This window comes from Natrix helvetica, assembly GCF_964273705.1.
Source record: "Natrix helvetica genome assembly, chromosome: 12".
Taxonomy (NCBI): Eukaryota; Metazoa; Chordata; class Lepidosauria; order Squamata; family Natricidae; genus Natrix; species Natrix helvetica.
Window position 1 is genome coordinate 1,773,961 of NC_138556.1, and position 23,214 is coordinate 1,797,174.

Genomic DNA, 23,214 nt, shown 5'->3' on the forward strand with positions numbered 1-23,214 from the left:
TTGGAGCTTCGAGCGATCCGCCTAGCCCTCCGAGACTTTCGGGACCTGGTGATGGGCAATCACGTGTTGATTCTCATAGACAATGTGGCCTCCAAGGCGCACCTCAACCGCCAGGGAGGCACCAGGTCCCGAGCCTTGATGCTGGAAGCGGAATGTCTTCTGCATTGGGCAGAGTCCCACTTGTTATCACTACAGGCAGAGCACATTTTCGGGCACAGCCAATGTACAGGCGGATTGGGAACTAGAACACCGATTCGGGCGACCCCAGGTGGATCTCTTTTCTCAACCACACAATGCACACCTGTCAAGATTCTTCACCAGGTATTACGTTCCGGGAGCGGAAGGCACCGACACTCTGAGCAGCCCCTGGCCAGAAGGTCTCCTATACGCTTTCCCGCCTCCCCCACTCGTACCATTAGTCATACAGAAGATTCTGTTGGAGAGGGCGGAAGGTCTCCTGATAGCGCCAATGTTGCCCAGATGCTCCTGGTATGCCGACCTGGTCCATCTCTCAATTTCCCGGCCGTGGAGAATACCAGACAACCGGATAGAGCTCGTGCAGGGGATTCTCACCCACCAGGAGTGCGGCCACCATGGCGGCATGGGCAACTCAGGTCTTGGTGGAGGACATTTGTAGGGCGGCGACCTGGTCATCCCCGTCGCCCTTCATCCGCCATTACAAAGTGGATAAATATGCCTCGGCAGAAGCTTCCTTTGGGCGACGCGTCTTACAGAGGGTTGTTGCATCCACGGCCCTTGACCAGCCGGCGTCCCGCCCTTGAGACTCATTGCTTTGGCATGTCCCATGCTTGGATTCCCCAAGCAACGCACAGGAGAACGACCGTTGACTTACCTGAAGGGCCCTTCTATGTGCGCTGCGAGGGGAATCCAAACCCGCCCTCGGCTTCGGCTGGTCCGGGCATTGGCATTGACTTCATAATCACACACACACGCATGCAAGGCGTCTACTTACTGTTTATATGTCACTCATTGCTTCTCTTGGGTCGGCTGAGCCTTTGTACAAAACTGAACTACCCAGTCAGAGGAGGCGTGGTCAACAATTACATAACTCAGTCTCTAGGCTAATGGACAAAGTTAACCCATGCTTGGATTCCCCTCGCAGCACACATAGAAGGACCGTTCAGGTAAGTCAACGGTCGTTTTGAGCATTGTACTTGAAAAACAAAATTCTGTTTAGTGACGTAAAAAGTGCTTTTCCTGGGAATTCTGCATTGCTTGGATATAAAAATGTTTCTGATAAAACTGACTTGTCAGTCTGGTGAAAGTTCTGACTGAAAAAGAATCTTAAATCTCAAAAGTTTGTCTTTATAAAAGAGTGTCTCTGTTGTGTTTCTGTTCTAATAAACAGAATGTTCAAAGAAAAAGGCCACCTCCAAAGGCTATTATAGCTACGTCTTTCTACAAATATACTGATTACTATTACTTTTTCATAGATTCTTAGAAGTTAAAATAAATAATGTTAATATATTAGACAGTGTACCGTACTCTGTAATTTCTGAAGACTCTACCATTTGAAATAAATCTTCTTTGTGTTCCATAGTTAAGGTTACTTTTTGTTCTCTTTTTAGGTTTATGTGCGGTTAAGACCATTTTTCAGAGAATTCTTGGAATGTATGTCCCAAATTTATGAGGTAATGGAAGATGCTTAAAATTTTTGTGTGATACTCAAGTTCTTTACTTTTTTTTGATAGTATGGATTGCAATTGCCTCTCCCCTTCTGTCCTATAGATCATTCTTTTCACTGCTTCTAAAAAGGTCTATGCAGACAAATTGCTGAATATATTGGATCCTAAAAAGCAGCTGGTCAGGTAAGCTTGAATTGAAAACTGTCGGGTGTTATTTAACCAGAATAACAAAATAGGTATATTTAATTCTACTTTAAGTAATACCTAATGTGTAGTGGGGATAATAAGCTGCTAACAGCCCTGCTCTTAACATGTCTTCACATCCTTAAAATTTTTCAACCCGGAGATTGTTATCTTTCACCAGTATCTGACCAAGCCCTACAGGGTAGCTTTAGCCTATAATAGTCCTTTACTTGATTTCTACTTTTCCTCCACATGCTAGAAATTGCTTCAGGGAGGCCGGCCAAATATCCTTGCTCCCAGCAGACACAATATTTCAAGTTATGCAGGCCTGAGAAGAGGCTTGCTTTAAAGTGTTTGCCACTGGACTAGTTCCTTCCTCCTGCTTGTCCAAAGACTACTCAGCCCTCATTAGGATAGTTAGGAGCAGGCCCATTCTACAAGTGGACTGCAGTTAATTCTGACTGATAGGCCCTTTGCTTTATGTCCCCCACAAGATTTCAGGTTAGTTCTATGTAATAATGAGAGCATGTGGAAGAGAAGAAACAGCAAATGGGGGCGGGGGCCAGGACTGGTTTGCTTGAGCCCCTAAGCTAGGACCCTATTGCATTGCCATGGCTAACCAGCTGAATCCTTGAATTGAGAAACAATTCATCTTGGCATTTTTAATCTCCTTTTTAATAAGAAAGCTCTGTTATCCAGAAGATGGTCCTTAAAGCACAGAAGGTTTTTTGACGACAGTCTGTATGCAACCTAAATTTGTTCTTAAATATAGGCATCGACTTTTCCGTGAACATTGCGTTTGTGTGCAAGGGAACTACATAAAAGATTTAAATATCCTTGGTAGAGATCTCTCAAAAACGATCATCATCGACAATTCACCACAAGCCTTTGCCTACCAGGTGAGTTTATTTCCTCTAGGTCATGCTTCCGATATAAAGTCTCCTTCAAATCATTCTCTGCATCTGTTGAGGCATTTTTAAATTGTTTTCTGGTCAGCAGTGTGGAAGGCATCCAGCGATGCCTTCCTCCATGGTGATTTTTGGGCTCTGCACTGGAGTCCCCAGATTCAACCGGTCTTCACTTCAAGGCCAGTCCACCCTCTGTGCTCTCATATACCCAGAAATCAACAGAGAGACAGCCAAGAGAAAGGTGCGAAACAACCCCCCCCCTCCCCATAGATGCAGCCATACTCCTGCGCTCCATGAACTACAGTGCAATCGAAGCATCATCCATGTCCCAAGAAGGGAGATTCTGGTAAAGCAAACGGCACACAAACGTTGCACTGTCCTCGATCTGCCTTGAACACCTGAGCCAGCCAGCATATTCCTTTTGGGGAAGACAATCCAAGAGGAGACTAAAGGGACCAGACTCTTCGTGACACAGATTTTGGAAGTGAATAATACCCTTATTAAATAAACCCCTGCAGATTTCAGATGAAGGGTTTTCCTGCTCACCAAACCAGAAGGAGATTGCTGCCTCCTGTTGCCCTACAGAGGAATGCAGTTCAGCCAAAGTTTTGCAGATCTTTTCCAAAACAGAGTCAATGCTGGCTCAGTAAAATTGCAGGCCGTGGTGCAGTACTTTTTGTGTTGTTTGCTTAACCAGAATGTCCATCAATCTCCATGAGGACCTCTAGTCCTGAGCACATGGTAGTACCAATAATGCACAACTACAGATATTTCTAAAGGATCCACAAATTTTGTTCCTGCCACATCCAGGATCATTTTGTTTGCTATCTTATTTTTTTAATATTGACTCTTTTTTAATGTTTTCTAAACCGCCCAGAGTTGTTGACAGTCAGGCAACTTATGAATTTATTATGGTTGATCGCACAGCAAGCCATATGTTTTGATGGGGCTTTGCATTTTAATCCACCGTCACTCCTTCCGAAGCATCTGGGATAGGCAGATGTTTGATGGTATCCTCCCAAAATGTAAGCTGTTCCAAGCAAAGCTGCTTTTTGCAATTGAGTGATGGTGAATTTGTCAATATCAGTGGTTTTCAAGTAATGCTCCACATGTTTTGCGATGGGGAACCCAAGGTGCCTATTTACTACTCGTACTATCTTTTATTTCTTTTGTCAGAGTCATTCTACTTCTATTTGCAGGTCTTTGTATTTGCATTTTGTCATTTTCTACCATTCTTTCTCTTCTATTGTGCTGTCTCCAGGTCTTGCAGTGTCCAGACATTTTTTTGTCTTTTTTATCAACAATTGTTATATCTGGGATATTATATGACAGATGGTTGTTCATTTGAATTCCAAATTCCCACAGCATTTTAGCTTCTTCATCTTCTATCTTGTAGTCCCAGCACTTCTTGCTTCTAGGCCAGTGGTATTTCTTGCAGATATCCCAATGCACCACTTTGTCCTGCTGTTGTATTGAGTCTTCCTGCAGATGGTCACGGTTCCTTCAGCTTCTTTGTAGAGGTGGCCTTTGTTGTCATTGTCTTTTCAATTCTTGCTTTGCTTGCATTTGTTCTTAAGGCTTGTGCAGCCAGAATTAGCCCCCCTGTCTCTTTCTTCAACTTTCCCAGTTCTTAGGTAAGTCTTGTTAATCTTCATTGCCTACTATTTTTAATGTCCTCGTGTAATGCTTTTTCTTGCCATGTCTCTTTTCTATCCTTCATTTGGTCTGTTTTATAGGCCAGTATAGTCTCTCCGGCACTCAGTAGTGCTTCCTGGTATACTCGCTTCAATGCATCCTCTTCCCTGTCCTTCAAATATTCTTCCAAAGCAATTTTTTTGTGTTCTTCAACTGGTGTTCTTGCAACATTCCACTTCCACTTGTACCTGTACATAAAGTCTGCCGACGTTGCTGCATGGATGAAGAAGGGCCTGATTCATAGTCCTCGGTTTTCTGGTCTTCCTATCCAGGGCTTTTAATTCTGCTTCTGTCCTCAATTCCAGCTTTGTATGACTGGCATTGCCTTGATGGTATTACTTCCTCTGAGCTTGGACTTCTTCACTCTCTGACGTCTTCACTTCTGGCCTTCATCTTCACTTCAGGGTGCTTGATGTTCTCAACTTGAAAGGTGCCCAGGTGGTGATTGTAGTAAACAGCTCCCAGCTCTTTAACTTGTGTTGACCTTCATGTGCATCATCAAGTTCTTCCCAGGAATGTGCGGATCACACAGTGATCTTTTGTAATTGGCAGGTGGAAATTTTGTCAGTGTACATATTCTTAAATGTTGTCCAATATTTTTTGCTAGGATACCAAGTGTGCCCATAACCACTGGGACCACTACAGCTGATTTATGCCATAATTTCTGTTAGAGTGGGCACAGCGTGACTACTATTTTGAGACAACCCAGGAGCAAAATACAATACACAGTGGTTTTATCTTTCAAACAGTTGTTTATATACCTGACTTATATATACATACATACATACATACACACACACACACACACACACACACACATCAGGCAAATACTGGGAAATCAATCAATCTTCAACTCTACACGTGGAACCACTATGGAGAGAGACACAGGAAGAGAGAGAGAGAGAGAGAGAGAGAGAGAGAGAGAGAGAGAGAGAGAGATGCCCTCACATGGCCTCCCTTATATATACAGTTTCTTAAAGTGACAGTGACTGTTGACTCATCCTCATGTCATCATCTTGGTTTATACCCTTACAGCAGCTGGTCAGCTATTAAATCGGCATTACCCTGCATTCCTCCCATTTAAAGTTGAACAGCTGAATGCTTTAACATTCATGTTGCTTTCTATTTCTATTATATCCTTGCCTCCTGCTTGGATTCCTACTCTCATTGCTACAAATGCTACTAGTACCATTATTACTACTATTGCTGCTGGAACTACTATGTTCATTATCTACTGACTCTCTACATTCTGTCTCATTAATCTCCATTGCATCCTGTTTACCATCTCTTGGCTGGATACCTTTACTTTCTCTTTTCACTAGCTCAGTTTCCTCACTTTGGTTTATCTTAAAGTTCTCTTTAACTTCGGCATCCTCATTGTTCTTTAGGCAATGACCATGACCCTATCTTTTGGTACGTATGGGGTTCATTATGAATACCACCTACTCTAACCACACTAGCTGTGAACCGCTCAGGAGGTATACCTTTATTACACCGTTCAGGTCTCCTAGATAGAACACTGTTTGTGTGCCTTTTGTTGGAAGTACTGATGAAAACACCACTTGTGCTCCTAACTCCTTCATGTTCTTGCCGAGCTACTTACAGTCTTGATATTGTTTTCAGGTTCGTTGTCATTTCATTTGTCCCCACATGAATGAGAAGGAAAGGACAGTCATCTTTTGGCTTGATTATTTTAGTCAGGCTGTCTTTTATTTTCACTCCAGGGAGGCAGCACACCTCCCTCATTTGATTGTCTGGTCTATAGACTTCTCATCCTGTTCCCCTTTGTTGAACATTGGAATAGGTGTCACGTTTTTTATTTCCAAATGTGAAATTTTTGGTGCACCTTCTTACCCTGAATATTCTTTGAGCATGCAATTTATGTAAATGATCGCTGCCATCTCTCCTGAGCAAAACGAACATGTGCAGAGATGTTTTCAGCGGTTCTCGCCATCCTGCCCACCCCCTTTCACATTTGGGAAGAGTTTTTAAAACCTTGAATTGATGAGGGAATCTCTTTCTAGCAACTGTAGCACCTTATTTTACCTCTTTATTTTATTTTTTTACTGATTTAGCTTTCAAATGGAATTCCTATAGAAAGCTGGTTCATGGATAAAAATGACAATGAACTTCTAAAGTTGATTCCTTTTCTGGAAAAACTTGTAGAACTGGTAAGTATTCTTTAAATATATTTTTTCTTCTTCTTAAATCTTCATAGATCAAAATCGCACAGTTCAGGATAGTTTAGGAAACAGCTTCAGATGTCTTTGCATCACATGACACCTTCCTTTAGGGAACACTCTCTCCATTTTAGAGCAGCACAGTTTCCCTGATCTGTCCAAAAATAGGTTTGAATGAATTTTTTCTAGCCTCTTAAAGGTGAATCCTCTGTCAGAGGTCAAGCAAGAGGATGTTTTGTAGAGCTTTTAGAGTACAGGTAGTCCTCAACGTACAATAGTTCAGTGACTGAAGTTATAATGGCATTTGAAAAAGTGACTTATGACCGTTTTTCACACTTGTGACCCTTGCAGCATCCCCAGAGTCAGGTGATCAAAATTGAGGTGCTTGGCAACTGACACACATTTATGACGTGACCTGAGAAGCAGAGTCAATGGGGAGCCAGATTCGCTTAACAACCATGTTACTAACTTAACAGCTGCAGTGATTCATTTAACAGCTGTGACAAGAAAGACTGTAAAATGAGGCAAAATTCACTTAACAACTGATTCGCTTCGCAACAGAAATGTTGAGCTCAACTGTGCTTGCAAGTTAAGGACTATCTGTAATCTCCTGTCCATACTCAATGTATGAGTGGATTTTATTTTTTTAGAATGCGCATTTTAATCAGAATTTTAAGCATGTCGACTAGAGCTGAAGGTTTCATAATGCAACCTCACAAAAGTACTGTATCTCCACAGAAAAACATCTGGGGCTTGGAAGATGTCTGCAATGCTTGTTAGCCATCACCTGGAGTGAGATTACAGGGACCAATAAAGCCACATTTCTTGACAAGCCTGAGTTTGAATTTGGGAACATTTAAAGCTGGTGCATACTGCTAATTGTCAGTAGGACTAACTTCACTAAATAGAAATTCTGAACTTGCAGATATTTCAGTAACCATAAACTAGCATAAAATGTTGGACACAGATTTGAAATTGTTACAGGAGGGACATAAGAGGAATCGTGGTTTGGAAGAAAATGTAGGAGGATATTTCAGCACCCCGTGTCTTGTTTTCTTTGAATGTGGCAATTGGTTGAAAATTAAGGCCACGCAGACGGGATTTCAGCCTCTCTCGGCTCCCTTTCTTCTCTCTGCAATAAAAAGCAGCAGTTTCTGAGCGTGCTCCTAATTTCAAGGGTTATTATCACAAATTAGCTTCACTGTAATACATGACAGATGGTAAAGTTTTGTTTTGCTCTCCCCGTCTCTAGAATGAAGATGTTCGGCCGCACATCCGAGACAGATTTCGCTTGCATGACTTACTACCCCCCGATTAAACTCAATCTTTGGTCAAAGAGCTGAAGGGAAAGAAAATGCAGGATCCTTTTTCTTTTTGGACTAGAACAAAAACATTGCCATTACTGTTGAAATTTTTGCATTTTTGTACCCTTTCTCGCTTTTCTTATCTCTGGTGCCCATCAGTAATAAAAGGGTTACAGAAGAACTTTCTATATCGCCAAATGGAAAGACGTGCAGTATAGTAGATAGGCTAGAACAGAAAAGTCTTTAGGTCTAGTGCAACTCCAATACTTTTTAATGTACAGAACACCTGCCATTTTTAAAGAATTCTGTTTCTGCCACCAGCAGTTTCTCCTATAAAAATACAGGATTTATGAAATCACAGAGATTGAAAATGGACTCTTGTTTTCTCTCTGTTTGGTGCTCTCTAAGTGGGTTTGTAGCCACTTTGTGTTACTTTTAAAATTCTCATTTCAACAGGAATGGCCAGTAATTTTTTTCCTGTTAAGGTTTATAACCTTTTTACATTTTTGATCTGTATTCAATTTTAGAATTTCATTATGCATTCCTTTTAGTTGAGGTGACTTCATATTTTTCTGGGAATAGCCAAGTTTTATTCATTTTTATTATTCGATTGAAAGGCCATTTTCCTGCTTTGTCTGCCTGCATACTGTATATTTGTTTTTAAAAATCATCTAGTTTTATTCTATGTACGATCGAATATATATATATATATATATATATATATATATATATATATATATATATATATATATATATATATATATATATATATATATATATATATATATATATATATTCTCTGTAATATTCTACTGTAGTGGAAATCTTTTTTTAAAAAAATCAAGAGACTGGCTAGATAAGAAATATAAGAATTACTAATATGCAGAATATTTAAACCATCGTGATGGCATGTACTTGTGGACAGATGATTTCTTATGTGCACAGCTGAGAGAGAGAGAGAGAGAAAGCGGTGCCTCAGTCTCCTGTCTGTAGGAGTCCTTGAGAATCTGCTTCGTGTAGTGCAGTTCAGTTCCTGCCGCACCAGGATCTCCACAAATGAGAATAGGAAGAGCAATCAAGGCTTGCATGGGTTGGCCCTCTTCCCTGCAGGTAGCGCCAGTCAGTTTGAAAGTTTGGTGTGGCTTCGTCTATGCGCCACCGTCACCCTGCCTGCTCTTGTGGTCCTGGACACTTCTTTGCTGCCAGTGCAGCTGATATGCTATCATAGTGGTTTTCTATATTATATGGAAATAGTTTTCAAGCCTTGGTTCTCTAATGCAGGTTACGCAAGAGGCTGATATTTTTTTAATGGAGCGTACTCTCCTTTTTTGGAGGCTTTTTATGGAAGGGAAAAATTTGTAGAAGTTAGTAAGCTTTGCCTCTAAACCGCATAGACACGCCACAGGCTTGGGCTGTTTTTATGTAAAGGATGTTGCAGAATGGCACTTTTTCTAAAGAGAAGTTTGATATTTTGTATGCTTGTTAAAGAAAGAACAGTATTGGAAATTAAAGGTGGACAACTGATAATTGAGAAGTATGTCAATTAATTTTTTATGTATATTACCTGTTTACTTGTACAATTTTATTGTACAAATTACATGCAGCTTCATTTTTGAATGAGTCCTTAAAATAAGGAAAATCTTTTTAGGAAAACATTTAATTTTTGTATTTTTTGATTTTAAAAGGCATGAATTATATCAACTTTTTCCAATGTATTAATGAAGATTTTAACTTTTCATCAGGTTGAGTGTTTTCTTACTATATTATCTGTTATATATGTAGCTAGCAGATGTGTCACTGAACTGTTAAAAAGTTAGCATGTAGAGTAAGCCTGCTTTATGGGAAATCATTATTCATTTAGCACAGAATTATGGTGAATTTTCTGTGAAAAGAGAAAAAAAGGCATTTGCTATCCAAAATGCTGACTTTTTTTGTATTTAAAGAAAGGTATTTTGCTTGCGGGAAAATGCTACAGATTCATTTTAATGAGAATCTTTGAACTGTATTTATCTTTAGGACATCTGGGCATCTTTACGCTGTTTTGTCTTAAATGTCTTTATTGAAATAAAATGTACATAATGTTACTATAATATATATATATATATATAAATATATATATAAATATATACATAAGCACACACATTATATATAATGTAAGTAAGCGTGTGTATGTGTGTTTTCCCAGAGGTGATCCCTGTACCACTTTTTGTTTTGCTAGTAACAGCTTTATTGATCCTTTTGATTTTGGAAATGTTAAATGCTCTCAAATCTATGAAAGTGGATTATCATCATTATGAGCAATGTAGGAGTGTCCTTGACTCAGATTATTTTTGATTTAAGAGAAGGTAGTAATAATTAGTCCAAGCTACTCCTCTGCATCTTCTAATGATGATAGCTCAGAACTCTTTGCCAGTGGTCTACAGAAGGGAGCCTGGGCCCATGGAGCGGGCGAGGGGCTCCGGGTTTGTGTAGAAAGCCAGCCCATTGGTCTTCCCCGGCTTCAAAACACAACTGTGAAGAGAAGGGCTCTCTTCGGAGGAACAGCGGATGCCGGCCGTGTGTGGAACTTTGGGGGATAAGAGAGCGAGTGGGTGATTTTCTTATTACGATAGTTTGCTATGAGGCATTCAGAGATTATTTTCTGCAAATCCACTAACAAGTACATTGAACAGCAGACCTTGCCTTGAACAATACAACGGACATTTCTCTGTTATGTCAAGGGAATTGTACAGCATCTTTTTAGAGTAACTTTTTAAAGCAAATGTGCGTTTTCATGAACAAAATTAATAACCTTTTTGTTAAGGTGGAATACTGCAAATAACAACAGCGATCCCTGAAGAGAGGAGGGGGGGGGGAAGGAATGTGAGGTTTTAGTCTAAAATGATGGGTAATGTGGGCAACTTAATCCTATTTAGGACAACCAAAATCAACCGCTGCAGGCTGCTCTGTAAATACTTATTAAACTATCATTTTGTAATTTGGTGCAAGTCTGGTTTTTAATTTTCAGTAGAAATGTGAAAGTGTTTGATAAACGAAGGCTCCGTCTTGTGTTAGAACAGGGCTTCTCAACCTTGGCAACTTTTAAGTCCTGTGGACTTCAACTCCCAGAATACCCCAGCCAAGCTATGCTGGCTGGGGGATTCTGGGAGTTGAAGTCCATAGGATTTAAAGTCGCCAAGGTTGAGAACACTCTTAGAATATTGGCCGAGTGGGGCTGCGCAAGAGCCGTCAGGATACAGACAGGCCTCTGGGCTTCGGCTGAGGGATGAGCGGCGCATGGAGGCCCTAAAAGGGAACTACTTCGCGGCCTTCTGGTGAGCCCAGGTGACTCGGACTATCTTCCAGGAAGAGGCCGGCACTAAACAGCCGCCTCAGGCTGAAGCCAGTCGCCCTCCTTGACTGCCGCGGCCACCGGTTTGTCTGGTGGGCGGAGCGGCGGGTGGGCCGAGGCCACTCCCTCCCGGCCCCGCCTCCTCCGGAAGCGTCGCCAGGCCGTCCTCCCGCGAGAGGCAGTAGGGGCGGGTCCCGTAGCTTCCGCCCTGCCTCTTCCGGGGACGCCGGCGGAAGCAGAAAGCGCGTAGGGGGCGGGGCAGAAGTTCCGACGTGCCCCGCGCGGCCCCTTCTGCCTGCTGGCCTGGGCGAGCCGCGAGAGAGAGCGAGAGGGCGGCGGGCAAGATGGCGGCCGAGGCGGACTCCTGGGGTAAGTCGGGCGCCCCCGACGCTGCCCCCTCCCGCTCCCTCCGGCCAGGCGGGCCCGGGCCCTCTGCTCACCCTTTCTCTGTCCCCGCAGACGCGGACACCTTCGAGGCGCCGGACCCGCTGCCCGGGCGCCTGGGGCCCACCCCCGCCGTGGTGACCAGGGACCGCTGGGCCGGCGAGGACGAGGACGACGACGTCAAGGTGGCCGGGAGGGGGGCGGGTAGGGGCGGCGGCGGGGGCCCCGGGGTCTTTTCCCGGTGCGTTGGGGGAGGCGGGCGGCGGCGGAGGCCTCCCGGCGGCTGACCGGCGCTTCTGCTCTGCCCCGGCCAGGACAACTGGGACGACGAGGAAGAGGAGCAGCAGCAGCAGCAGGAGGACGGGAAGGAGGCCGAGGCCAAGCCAGGTGAGCGGCCGGGCGGCGGGTCCCCGGGAGCCCCGCGCCGCCAGCGGGAAGCCGCCGCTAACCTTGGGCCTCTCCGCAGAATCCAAAGTTTCCGACAAGAAGAAAACGGCGGAGAAGATAAAGGAGCGGGAGAAGCTGCAGCGGAAAAAGCAGGAGGAGGCGATGAAAAGGGTAAGGGAAGGGCCCGCAGCCTCGCCCCGCTGCCTTTCTGCGGCGCCTGGGCGGGCACAGGCGGTGGCATTTCTGCTTTGTCTCCCTTTTGAAGTTAGAGGAGTCGGAAGACTCGAAAGACCTGACGCCGGAAGAGCAGTTAGCAGACAAGCTCCGCTTGCAGAAGTTGCAGGAAGAGGCAGACCTGGAGTTAGCAAAAGAAACCTTCGGTGAGTGCGGATGAGTGTGGAGGCGGTGCCGGCAGCCGGTTCCCTCCCTTTGGCACGTGTCTCATTTGCTGTTAAGGGTGCCGGAGGGTCTCCATGACCAAAAGCACTTCCCTTTTGAAGAATGTCAGGAGGTCCCCAGACCAGCCTGTTTGAGAACGTTTCTTTCAGTGTGTTGTCAGCTGATTGTTTTATGTGCTTCAGCAGCCCTTTCTATACATTGCTCTTTTCTTACAGGTGTAAATAGCATATGTGGAATAGATAGTATGAATCCATCCTCAAAAGATGATTTTACGGAATTTGAGAAATTGTTAAAAGAAAAAATAACACAGTATGAGAAATCCCTATATTATACTGGATTTTTGGAAACGTTAGTTCGAGATATATGCATTTCATGTAAGTACATTCACTATTGTTTGCACCCTGCTTAGCTTGGAAATAAAGAACATATTAGAATAATTCTCCAGTGAAATAGACTAGGCTAATGGGATTGAATTCATTATTAACTCAAGTCTAGAAAAGTTTTTGTAATGTATGTTCTGTTTTAATGCTGCTGCTAAGGTAGAACATTTCTTCCACAACCAGCCTATCTGATCATCTATTTATCTTACAAGAAAAGCACCTGGGTGATTCCCAACATGTTCTGCATTTAATGTATCTAAATATACATTACCTCCTTAAACCAGGATCATTGGAAGAGAAAAGTGTGTTCATTTTCCTAAACAGTTCATCATATTTAATATTTCTGTCCATTTGGCTTGCGTACAATTTCAAAGCTTTAACCAGCTACTGTATTCTATAAAGATGTAGCCAGACCACTTCATAAAGTTAAAATAATTTCTAATAACTTGTGTTAAAAATTTATGTAATATAAAATTCACTGAAGAGAAAAAAACTTCTGCTCTCATCCATGATAAAGTTTAGTATTTAACCTACATCTGATAAGTCAGAATGGCCTTATTAAATACCGTTTTTCATTGGGAAACCGGGGGTGTTCGTAGCCCTCCATTTTTTAAGGTCTTAGCCAGTGTTGACTTTATTACAACAGAATTGAGCCAATGAACTATTGGTACCCCATATTTCTCCTTGATGCTTTATAGTAATCTCAGGCTGATAGAAGATGTTGAATGTGTTGTTTTTCATCAAGTCTTTAGGATATTTTTAAATGTTAGGAAAAGCAGCGGAGAAAGAAGGCATACTTGCCTTCCATCTACTCAGTTAAATGAATATTTGTTTTAGCACTTAATATTTTGCAATGTGTGATCTCTTAGTTTGAGAAGAAATCTGGCCAGGAGGGCATTTTGTCATCTTGTTCTGGTTTGGGGAAAGGAGCAGAGCCCAAGGGGAATCTCTCTGGAGGCCCGAAGGAGACAGGCACTGGGGAAGAGCTGTGATGTCGTGGGGGATTTCCAGGGGGGCTGTCTGGCTTTAGGAGCCCGTGGAGTTTTACAGTCCAGGTCATCAGAGGAAGATTATGGCTCAACTGGATTTTAATTTTTTTCTATGAGCCACATAGTTAACCTTAGCTTTCAGTGAAGGAAGGCAGGGCTGCTCATAATAGAGCCAGGTGTTGGTATTATGCCTCAGGTCATAACCCGGATATGACCTTCCCTACCACTGTGGTGTCTTGCCTATCCATAAATTGCCAGCTTATCCGCATTTTCCCTAAACATATTTCCCCAGGTATTCCAGGGGTTTTCTTGTAATGTAAAATTCCTTTGCCACCCTTCTTTTTGGAGCAGAAAAAGCAAGCTGCAAATAATCCCTCCCCTCCTTGTTCCTTCTTTAGTGGAAGTCGATGACTTGAAAAAGATCACCAATTCCTTGACGGTGCTATGCAGTGAGAAGCAAAAGCAGGAGAAGGTGGGTGTTTCTTGGGGGGGGGGGGGCTCTTCCAAGCTTTGGCAGCCACTGGGATATTCTGCTTGACCTGGGGGAGGAAGGGGGGGGGGGGAAGGCACCTGGCAGCTAATGTAGCTTCTACCGGCTCCATGAAAACATCTCCTGCTCCTACTAGACTTTCTACAACTGAAGATGCTCCTTTTGTCTTATTCTGGCAAGCTGTTTACTTTCTTTACACAGCAGTTTGTAAACGTTGATCAGGGTCCTGATGAAGGTAAATACTCCATCGGGTACAGAATACCGCATGTCAGAATAAATGCAAATGGTTTTTTTCTTGATTTGGTACCTTCCACACATTCTGGATTTCAGCTTTCATCAACCCCGGGTGGTTTCTTCTTGTGGGTGGGGGGTGGATAGCACAGTGGTTTGTAAGGGAATGGAGGCTTGCTTTCCTTTTTCTAGCCCAGGATTGGCGAGGTCCAGTTATGTTCTTAAATCTGAACGGTTCCTTTTTCTTTCCAGCAAAATAAAGCCAAAAAGAAGAAAAAAGGGGTCGTGCCTGGTGGGGGTCTAAAAGCAACGATGAAAGATGACCTGGAAGACTATGGTGGCTACGATGGTGGCTACGTACAAGACTTCGAAGACTTCATGTGATCCGTTCTCTCTGACTGTTCGTTTGCCCAAACTCCCCTAACGGTAGCACAACTCCTTTCCTTTCAATTCTGCCAAATGCAACAATCATTAAGTGCAGTATCTTTGTGCTGTTGGTTATCCTGTCACGACTTGACACATTGGAATACCTGTCTTGATGCCGAGGGAATAAAATTATGAAGCTCAATTTTTTTATTCAATGATAGGAAATAACGGAATATCGAAAAAGTGTGTCTTCATGGCAGCGAAGCAGCACTAAATTGGACATTAATTTTTACCTGGCCGAAGTCATATTATTACCAGCAGAGTTAATAACAATCTTAACTCTACGTTTTTTTACAAGAAACTACCCAGAAAACAAAGGCAGTTTGCAGCAATTGCATGGGTTTGCAGTAGTATTAAAATGGCTTTTCTATTAGAATTTGGTTTTTTCAGTGGCTTGAGGGACGTAGCTGTAAATGGGACTCCCAAGCTTGAAAGGGGCAAAGGGGCTGTTTTTGTGCCCTGGGAGGGGGAAAGGACCTTCTCTGAGCAGTTCCGCTGACACTTTGCTGATTCTTTGGGAGAGTTTCTTGTCACCCGGTTTGGTGGCTCTCGCAAGACTGCAGGTTTTTTCATGTGTAGGAATCCTGCTTAGCAAACTGCAGCAGTTACAATAGTTGGGCAAATTGTTCTGTTCAGAATTATGACATCTGCAAATGTTTTATAAAAGCAACTAATTTAATAAAATCACTATTGTGAGGACTGAGATTTTTGGTCAGCTTGTGCTTTTCCCGTGGACAATAACAATTGTTGACAAGGGACCAAATTGCCAAGGGAAGGCGGTGGCTCTTCTCTCACCCCACTCAAGGGACCGTGTGGGTTGGGTGGTTCTGGCCACACCCTCCCCTCTTCAGACTGAGGCTGCCCCCCATTAATAGCCAGTGATTGGGAAGATTCTCAAAAAAAGCCCACAGGTAATTTCTCAAGACATGAGCAAATCCAATAATGGCTCCTCTTGCTAAACATGCAGGTGGTTAAACTGGACAGTAATCAGTCAGTAGCCACAACCAATCCCAATGGTTCTGAAGGAAGGGGCAAAAGCAATGGGGAATCCTCCTTTACTGCCATGGCCTCCAAGGAGGTCTAACCAGACTTGGATGCTAGACCTGTGCTTAGCCACTCCTCCCAGTGTGTCTAAATTGACACCAGCTTTTCCCACACTCCAAATTAGCAGAACAGCAGCATTTTCTGGTTCTTTGAGCCATTCATATACGCCCGATGCATCCTTGCACACAGCTACCATCAAGTTCCTGAAAAAGTGACATAGCTGTAATGCTTCAACTCACAGCTCCAAAACAGGACCAAATTCGCAAAGCCGCTCTAATAGGTCCAAAAACAGATCTGAAAAAGCTACTTGTCTTCTGGCATAGAAGAAAAAATAGTTCTGAAATACTCCCAGGTCGAATTGAGAGATGTTTTGCTCTCTGGCCACGAGATCATTCAAAAGTATCTCGAAGCTTCAGCCAAGGACGATGGTCTTCAATGTGAAGTTGTTTTAATCCCAACGGCAGCTGCGTTTCAGCCTGACTCCAGAAGTCAATGTATTTGACACCAAGTCCCAGGTTAATGATCCTCTATTTTGCGCAGTTCGCGCCATTTGGGTAATCTTTTTCCTCTAAATGACTGAAAATGTCACTCCCTAAGTTGCTTTTTTTCTGGCTTGTCTAGTTTGCAGTTCTACTTTGCCCAGCCAGGATGAACTAATTGGCCAGCAAATCGTTGAGACAGCAGCCTGTTTGGGCGTCGTTCAAGAGCCCGTTGACCACATCATAGAACTGGTTGTCATAGGCGAGTTTGTAATAGACATAAATGTCCTCACAGTAGGTCAAGAACCTCTTCAGGTTTCTCACAGCAGACTCACCTGCTGCCTGCTGCTTGACTCTGAAAGAGAAGGGCTGCCAGTTAACGGAGGACGCCCTCCTTTCCCCAGCTCAAAAAGCTGCTGCCCCATCGCTTCCTCTCGGCTCCCGAAGGGGGAGCCACAAACCGCCTTCCCAGCTGCACAGAACAGGCCGAACTGGGTGGCCCAGGAGACTCACTTGTGGGCGATCTCTTCGAAGGTGCCAGTCCTGAGCAGCTCATGCTGCTTGTACTCCTCCAGGTAGTTGAAGTCGCCCTTCAGGATCACCTGCTGATAGAGCACCTCTGACCAGTCTGGAGTGAAGTCATAGGCCTCGGCCACCACGGCTGCCTGGAGAAAGAGGGAAGCATCCAGAGGGAATCCCGGGGGTCCCTTTGAGCCACGGCCTACCGGTCCCCAGGCCGCTTCCCCACTGCTAGGGAGGGAGAGGCAGCGGTGGTGCCCAATGTCCACCGAGGCTTCAGGAAGCATCAGACCTTATCCTGGAACAGAAAACTGCAGCAACATAAGGGAGCGAGGAAGCAAACCTTGTACAGATAGTCCTCGAGTTATGACTGGTCACTTAGTGATGGTTCAAAGTTATGACACACAAAAAGTACTTCTGACTCCATCCCAAAGTTAAGTGTGTTGCAGCACCCCTGTGGTCATTCGCCCTTATGACCGGATCTGGGACCGACCGCAGAGACTCTGCAATGCATACGTACAGCTTATTCCTCCCCCCACATGCCCCACCGGGTTCCACATGCTCCTGCCCACTGCCTCGCCAACTGCTTACCTACCCCTCAGAGGTGGCCAGAGCTCAGGGCGTCAGGGTATGAAAGGAGGGCAGGCTGTCCCATCACTGGTCTGTGGCAGAAAAGCAGCAGGACTCTTCCCTCGCCTCCACCCCCCTTCCTCTTCTGTCCTGCAAAGGCAGGTACGAACGTGGCCTCCTGCTCCCCCCCCCCCAGTGAACTCACCTGGACACCCGCTCCCTCTGTCTCCCAGTGAATGCACCAGGCTGGCAAACCTTCCTCTGATGCTGCCAGAGAGAGGGAGCAGGTGGCCAGGCGAGTTCACTGGGGGAGGGGGGGGAGCAGGAGGCCACGTTCGTACCTCCTTTGCAGGACAGAAGAGGAAGAGGGGGGGGCGAGGGAAGAGTTCTGCCGAAAACAGAGGGCTGGGCCGCTTTTCTGCCACACAGACCAGTGATGGGACGGCCTGCCCTCCATTCATACCGTGACGTCCTGAGCTCTGGAGCTCCAGAGAGACTTGAAGAGGTCCAAGTCTCTGCGGGGACCCCAAGAGCAGCATGGGGCACCTCATTGAGGGGGGGGGGGGCAGAGGCAGGTGGTGGTCTTCCTACCCTTGCCTCTTCTCCACCCGATTCACCCTCTGGGCACTTAATGACTCTCACGCTTGATTAACAAGGCCCCGGGGGAGAGCCAGGATGGGGGGCCTTCATTTAAGGTGGATCACTTAAGGCCCTCCTGACTTCCAAAGCTAATCAGCAGGCTCCATTAGCGTCATAACTATTGATTGGCAGAGGCTCTGTGTGTGTGTGTGTGTGTGTGTGTGTGTGTGTGTGTGTGTTCAGCCTTCAGAGACTTTCTGTCACCTGCATATTTTGAAGAGTCTGCTGTCAACCCTCGAAAGAACTTCAGCCCTGCTTACTTTTGTTACGTTTCTCTGTTGCCACTTTTGGGGTGGGGGGGTGGGGGTCAGAAGGTACTGGAATGTGGTGCCTTAACCGGCCGGAATCCGTGTGAGAACCAAGGTCACGGAGACCAGGAGGGGTGGGGGAGCTGCTGACGGACAGATTGGCTAATGTGACCTAAGACACCTTGGGAGGGGGGGGTTCTAGTCTTTTAACTACCGTAAAGCGGGGGTGTGGGGTGTGACTTGGAGCTAACTTCGAGGTTCTAGGTGCTGCCAATGAGGTCGTCAATCCAAGGTCTTCTGAGCCTGACTGAAGCCTCAGAGTCCTCCTGCTTCGACTGGGCTCTTCCCTCAGGGCCCTGACAGCTGCGGCTGCTGCTCCTAAGGCCTGCTGAGGCTCCGATCCGCGGCTGGCTTTTCCCCTGAAATTTCCTCCCAAGGGATTCTCTGCAACGTCTGTGGGGTCCCTTCCTTCCCCTCCTTGGAAGTGGCGCCAGAGGAGCCCCCAGCAGAACTCCCACTGCAGTAGCCGCCGGGCCTTCGCCTGAGACGGACTCTGAAGTTTGGGGCCAGCTGGCTTCGTTTCCGGACCTCCTTCGCCCACCTGGTTCTGGCAATTCCTCACTGACAGGAGGAGGAGATTATACAGCTGTGTCCTTTGGTGGCTTTTTACACAAATGCTATCCAGCTGTAGAATTTGGATTTTTTAGGGGGGGGGGGGTTTAATTCATTATTCATTTTTAAGGGGTTTTTATAATAGATAGTCCTCGACTTAAAGCCACTCGTTTAGCCACCATTTGGAGACCCTTCCAGGGGGTGAAGGCCCTGCTCACCTGGTAGAACCTGGGCAGGGCCAGGATGCAGGGCAGCAAGCTCTCCCGTCTCAGGTTGATCAGCTGGGTTTTGTGCGGAGAAGCCAGGAAGTGGAGCTGCAGGGTGATGAGCCTGGTCAACCTCTTGCAGCGCAAGGACTGGCACACGCAGAAGTCCTAAAGGCCGGAGCAGAGGGGCATCAGGCGGAGCATGGAGGGAGCAACACCCCAAACCCAGAAGGGAGGCATCAGCATCCACCCGTCAGCTCCAAAAACGTTTGGGCATTTGGCAAATCAAAGGTGACGTTACTGGTGACCCGTTTCCTGAACTGGTTGTGCTGTGAGTTCATTCTGTGAGGAAAAAGGGGAGCATCAAAGCTTCTCTAGCAACAAGGGGAGAGAAGCGGTAGAAGAGCCGGAGGGCACCGCTTGGGCTGCCTCCCCTGCTCCAAGGAGGGGCTCAGGTTCTGCAGGAGCCTCTTCATCTTTCTCCCGCCTTCCTCTACGTAAAGCACTCCCGCTAAAGGGCCCCCACCGTCACTTTACCCAAGTGGTTGCACCGTTTTTACTATCTGAATGTAAATCCTTCCATTGCCCACCATCCAGTCAGAGCTGAAGAAGCTTCTTGGATGAGAAGTGAAATGTCTTCAAAGAAAAAATAAGGAAGCCCGGTTGCCTCCTGAAAAAGCCCCTTTGGGATGACTATCTGAGCGTTTTATAACACGCAGGCAGAAGACCCTTGCCCATCATTTAAATCTGCTACACCTAGGTCTTGTTCTTCAGGATAAGAGAAAGAACCTTCTAGATGCAATAGGAGGAGGAGGAGGAGGAGGAGGAGGAGGAGGAGGAGGAGGAGGAGGAGGAGGAGGAGGAGGAGGAGGAGGAGGGGGAAAGAAGGAAAAGGGGCTTTGGAAGAATAGCGGAAGGACAGTGAAAATGAAGTACTGAAAGGCTAGGGTACCAGGCTTACGGAGTACTGGAAAGATTAAAAGACCAAACATTACATTACAGTGCAGAAATTGAGGCCCAGAGGGTGCAACGGTTCAGCCGTTAAGGTGCTGAGCTTGGCAGCCCAGGTTTGCGACGGAGTGAGCATCGGCGCAATGGGGTGAGCTCCTGCCAACCTAAGCAGTTTGAAAGCATGCAAATGTGAGTAGATAAATAGGTACCACTTTGGTGGGAAGGTAACAATATTCCGTGTGTCACATGATATGGAAGCCTCCTTGGACAAGGCTAGGAAGCGGACATGAGCCCCTGAAGTCACAACTGGACAGGGGAAACCTTTAAATCTTTTAAAATTCAGCCCTCCAATTCCAGTTGTATGTCCTGATGCTCATAAAGCATGGGACTGGCCTCCATTTCATGACCTATTTTGCGGTGGCCAATAAGCAAATACGGTAGTTGTAAACACCAAGTGAACCCCAAGGTCCTTAAACGAACTTCTCTGTCCACAATAGGGCACTTTTTGCCAAAAAATGTTATAACTTGCAGTTCCATGAGGGTAGATTCTGCAAACAGCCACAAGTGACCGCTGGTTGCCAGGTGCCCAAAACGCATCCATGTGAGTGCAGGGGAAGGCCTGACATTGTCACTTTGAACAGTCACTAAGCAACAAGTTATAAACCGAGGACTCCCTATAAATAATATTTTTTTAAAATGGCAGGCTAAAAAACAAGATCTGGCAATGGCTGAGAAGGAAACCCGAAAGGAGACAGAGGGACCAAATCCTAAGAACAAAACTCTCCTACTTTTCCTCCTGAAAAAAGATGTGGAGACCCTGGAAAGTGGGCAGAGGAGAGCAACGAAGATGATGAAGGGTCTGGAGGCCAAAACATAGGAAGAACAGGGACAGGACTTGGGCAGGCAATTCTACCCTGTTGAAAAGAGGCAGCCGTGACGTGAAAAGCTGGCTTCTGCTATTGGGAGGGACTGCTGTAGGGGGGGGGGGACGACCCATTCTCCAAAGCACCGGAAGGCAACTCAAGAAGCCAAGGGTGGAAGCTCATTCGAGAGGGATCCAACCTGGAACTAAGCCACAGCCAGGTCTCTCTCTGTGGCTCTTTTACACCTCCGCCGAGTGGGGGATCTTCTGGATCTCAGGGGGAAGCTCATTCCGGAGGGCAGGCATCCTTTAGGCACGGGAGGAGCGCAATCATTACTTCCTCAGTCTTTGCCAAGCTAAATCTTTCTAATTCATTCACTGATAAAACAGTGACCAGGAGAAGTTTTGGGGTGTTTGCAAATTGTGTTACTGTTCCTGCTTTCCTTCTCGTGATCTGTTAAATGGACTCCCTGGCATACAAAGGAAACGGCATCAACAAACTGCAAGGAGAAATATTTGAAGCCCTTGAACTTCAGGGAAGTCGCCTGGGTGAACACTGCAGGAGCAAAGAGGAGGAGGAGGAGGAGGGAGGGAGGAAACCCCCGCTGTTCTTCCTGTGTCCCACGTACAGAGCAGGGGGAATGGGATCCACAATGGAGCTAGAAAGCCTCCCCCCTTTGTTGATGAGAAGCCAGGTACTGCAGGAATGGCCTCCTGACCTCTCTTGAGGGCCACCAGAGAAGGGAGCTCAGGTCTCCATCGCTTCCTCCCCTGCAGGGAGTCAAGCTAGGCAGTCTCTGCACTCCACCCCTGCTTCAGCTGCAGATCCCACCCCCAGTTGCCAGGGACCCTCGGGGACACCCATGCGCCTGGCCCCTTCCTGTTCTCCGTCTCACCTTGGAGTAGCTCTCGGTGGCATCCAGGAAGAGGGTCAGGGCTTTCATCAGGAGCTTCTTCAAGCTTGGCACATCCTGAAGGCTCTCCGCTGGAAGGAAGAGAGCAGCTGGCAGCCTGGGCCACTGTGCCCATCCCACCCAGGATTGTGGGATGAAAACGCCCAGGCAGAGGGCGGGGGTGGGGGCAGCAAGTGACCAAAAATGGAATCAGAGGCATTTCACCAGGCCCAAATGACAAGAGCTGCCTCCTTTGGACCCAGCCTCTCTCCCTGGAGCAGGTGCCATGGTCCTACCTGGAGGAGGAGATGCTGAAGAAGCCCAACAGAGAATACAACAACTGAGCTCCTGATTGGAAAAGCTCAGGCCTGGAGGGGCTTCCTTGGGAACCCTCCCCAGGAGTGAGGACTGCTCCACCAGCCGTCCTTCAAATCCAGCAACCTCATTTCCTCACCAGTTCACCCCTGGGAACCGCAATGGGAAAATCCGGCTGGCACAGGATGAATGTGACCAGACTCCAAGGAAACAGGGGCATCAAAGCAACCCCTGCCCTTTTCTGGTCCCTGTCAGGTCCCATCCATTCCTATAGGGAGGCTGTCATTCCGGTAGGGGGTCTCCCTCTTTATTCCTGGCTTGGCTTTGCTGTCACTTTCGGGGCCTGGGAGAGGAAAAGGAAAGAGCCTCCAGCAGCAGCTGCCTTGTCTCGTCTCTGGAGGAGAACAACAGCCTGTGGGTATCACCTCCTTGGCTGGAGCTTCCCATAACATCTTCGCACCTCTGGATTGGCTCCATGAGGAATTGGGCTTTGGGAGGGGCTCTGTCTGCACTGGCTTAATCTAACTTTTCGAGTGGGAAAGGTTAATCCCTGCCTAGATCTCCAAGAGAAGCCTCCTTTTGAAATGGCTTTTGTTTCGAGAGTTCTGCTTTCTGGAGAAGACGGGGGAGGCCGGGGGAGTCCAAGCTGCAAGAGCTTAGAAGGGCCATTGTGGTGCAGTTGCTGCCGGAGGCTCTTTGCCTTCCCAGCAGCAGCCAAAGAGCAGCTCCATTTGGAGATCTGCTTCTAGAGGCCTCTGAAGCCGCCGGCTCCACGGGGGGCTCCTGGCTGAAGGGGCACCTGTGAAAGGCAGCCCCACCACCCTCATCCCCGGACCTTCTGCCTGGGAGTTCAGGTGGGCGACCCTCGGGGGCCACAAGGGAGGGTCAGTTCCTGAGGAGCGACTGGCTCCGGCTAACCCTGCAAGGGTCTCTGCTGCACCAG

General features: G+C 46.4%; 3 protein-coding genes across 7 annotated transcripts in view; 2 read left to right on the forward strand and 1 right to left on the reverse strand.

Annotated features, from left to right (window-relative positions):
* Positions 1-10,893, forward strand: part of CTDSPL2 (CTD small phosphatase like 2) — a 36,248-nt gene extending 25,355 nt beyond the window's left edge. For all 4 annotated transcript variants that reach the window (XM_081965131.1, XM_081965130.1, XM_081965128.1 and 1 more), the window contains 5 exons: positions 1,590-1,652; positions 1,750-1,829; positions 2,602-2,728; positions 6,508-6,603; positions 7,865-10,893. In XM_081965131.1, the coding sequence (XP_081821257.1) occupies positions 1,590-1,652; positions 1,750-1,829; positions 2,602-2,728; positions 6,508-6,603; positions 7,865-7,930 (432 nt within the window). In that variant the 3' untranslated portion in view covers positions 7,931-10,893. The remainder of the gene's footprint in view (positions 1-1,589; positions 1,653-1,749; positions 1,830-2,601; positions 2,729-6,507; positions 6,604-7,864) is intronic.
* A 563-nt stretch (positions 10,894-11,456) lies between these two features.
* Positions 11,457-15,638, forward strand: EIF3J (eukaryotic translation initiation factor 3 subunit J). Its single transcript, XM_081965186.1, has 8 exons — positions 11,457-11,616; positions 11,707-11,816; positions 11,946-12,018; positions 12,098-12,189; positions 12,284-12,398; positions 12,633-12,791; positions 14,185-14,258; positions 14,760-15,638. Exons 1-8 carry the CDS (start codon positions 11,592-11,594, stop codon positions 14,889-14,891), a joined length of 780 nt encoding a protein of 259 aa, XP_081821312.1. The 5' UTR covers positions 11,457-11,591; the 3' UTR covers positions 14,892-15,638.
* SPG11 (SPG11 vesicle trafficking associated, spatacsin) overlaps positions 15,590-23,214 on the reverse strand; it is a gene marked incomplete at its 5' end in the record, with an annotated part of 40,033 nt that continues 32,408 nt past the window's right edge. The window contains 4 exons of one of the 2 annotated variants that reach the window (XM_081965182.1): positions 15,590-16,811; positions 16,970-17,121; positions 19,263-19,418; positions 21,960-22,048. In XM_081965182.1, the coding sequence (XP_081821308.1) occupies positions 16,631-16,811; positions 16,970-17,121; positions 19,263-19,418; positions 21,960-22,048 (578 nt within the window). In that variant the 3' untranslated portion in view covers positions 15,590-16,630. The other variant, XM_081965183.1, reaches the window with a different exon arrangement.

Coding starts and splice junctions, on each gene's coding strand:
- EIF3J (XM_081965186.1), top strand. CDS start 11,592: ATGGCGGCCGAGGCGGACTCCTGGG. Junction 12,399..12,632: donor GTTAGCAAAAGAAACCTTCG/GTGAGTGCGGAT, acceptor CTTTTCTTACAG/GTGTAAATAGCATATGTGGA. Junction 12,792..14,184: donor TCGAGATATATGCATTTCAT/GTAAGTACATTC, acceptor TTCCTTCTTTAG/TGGAAGTCGATGACTTGAAA.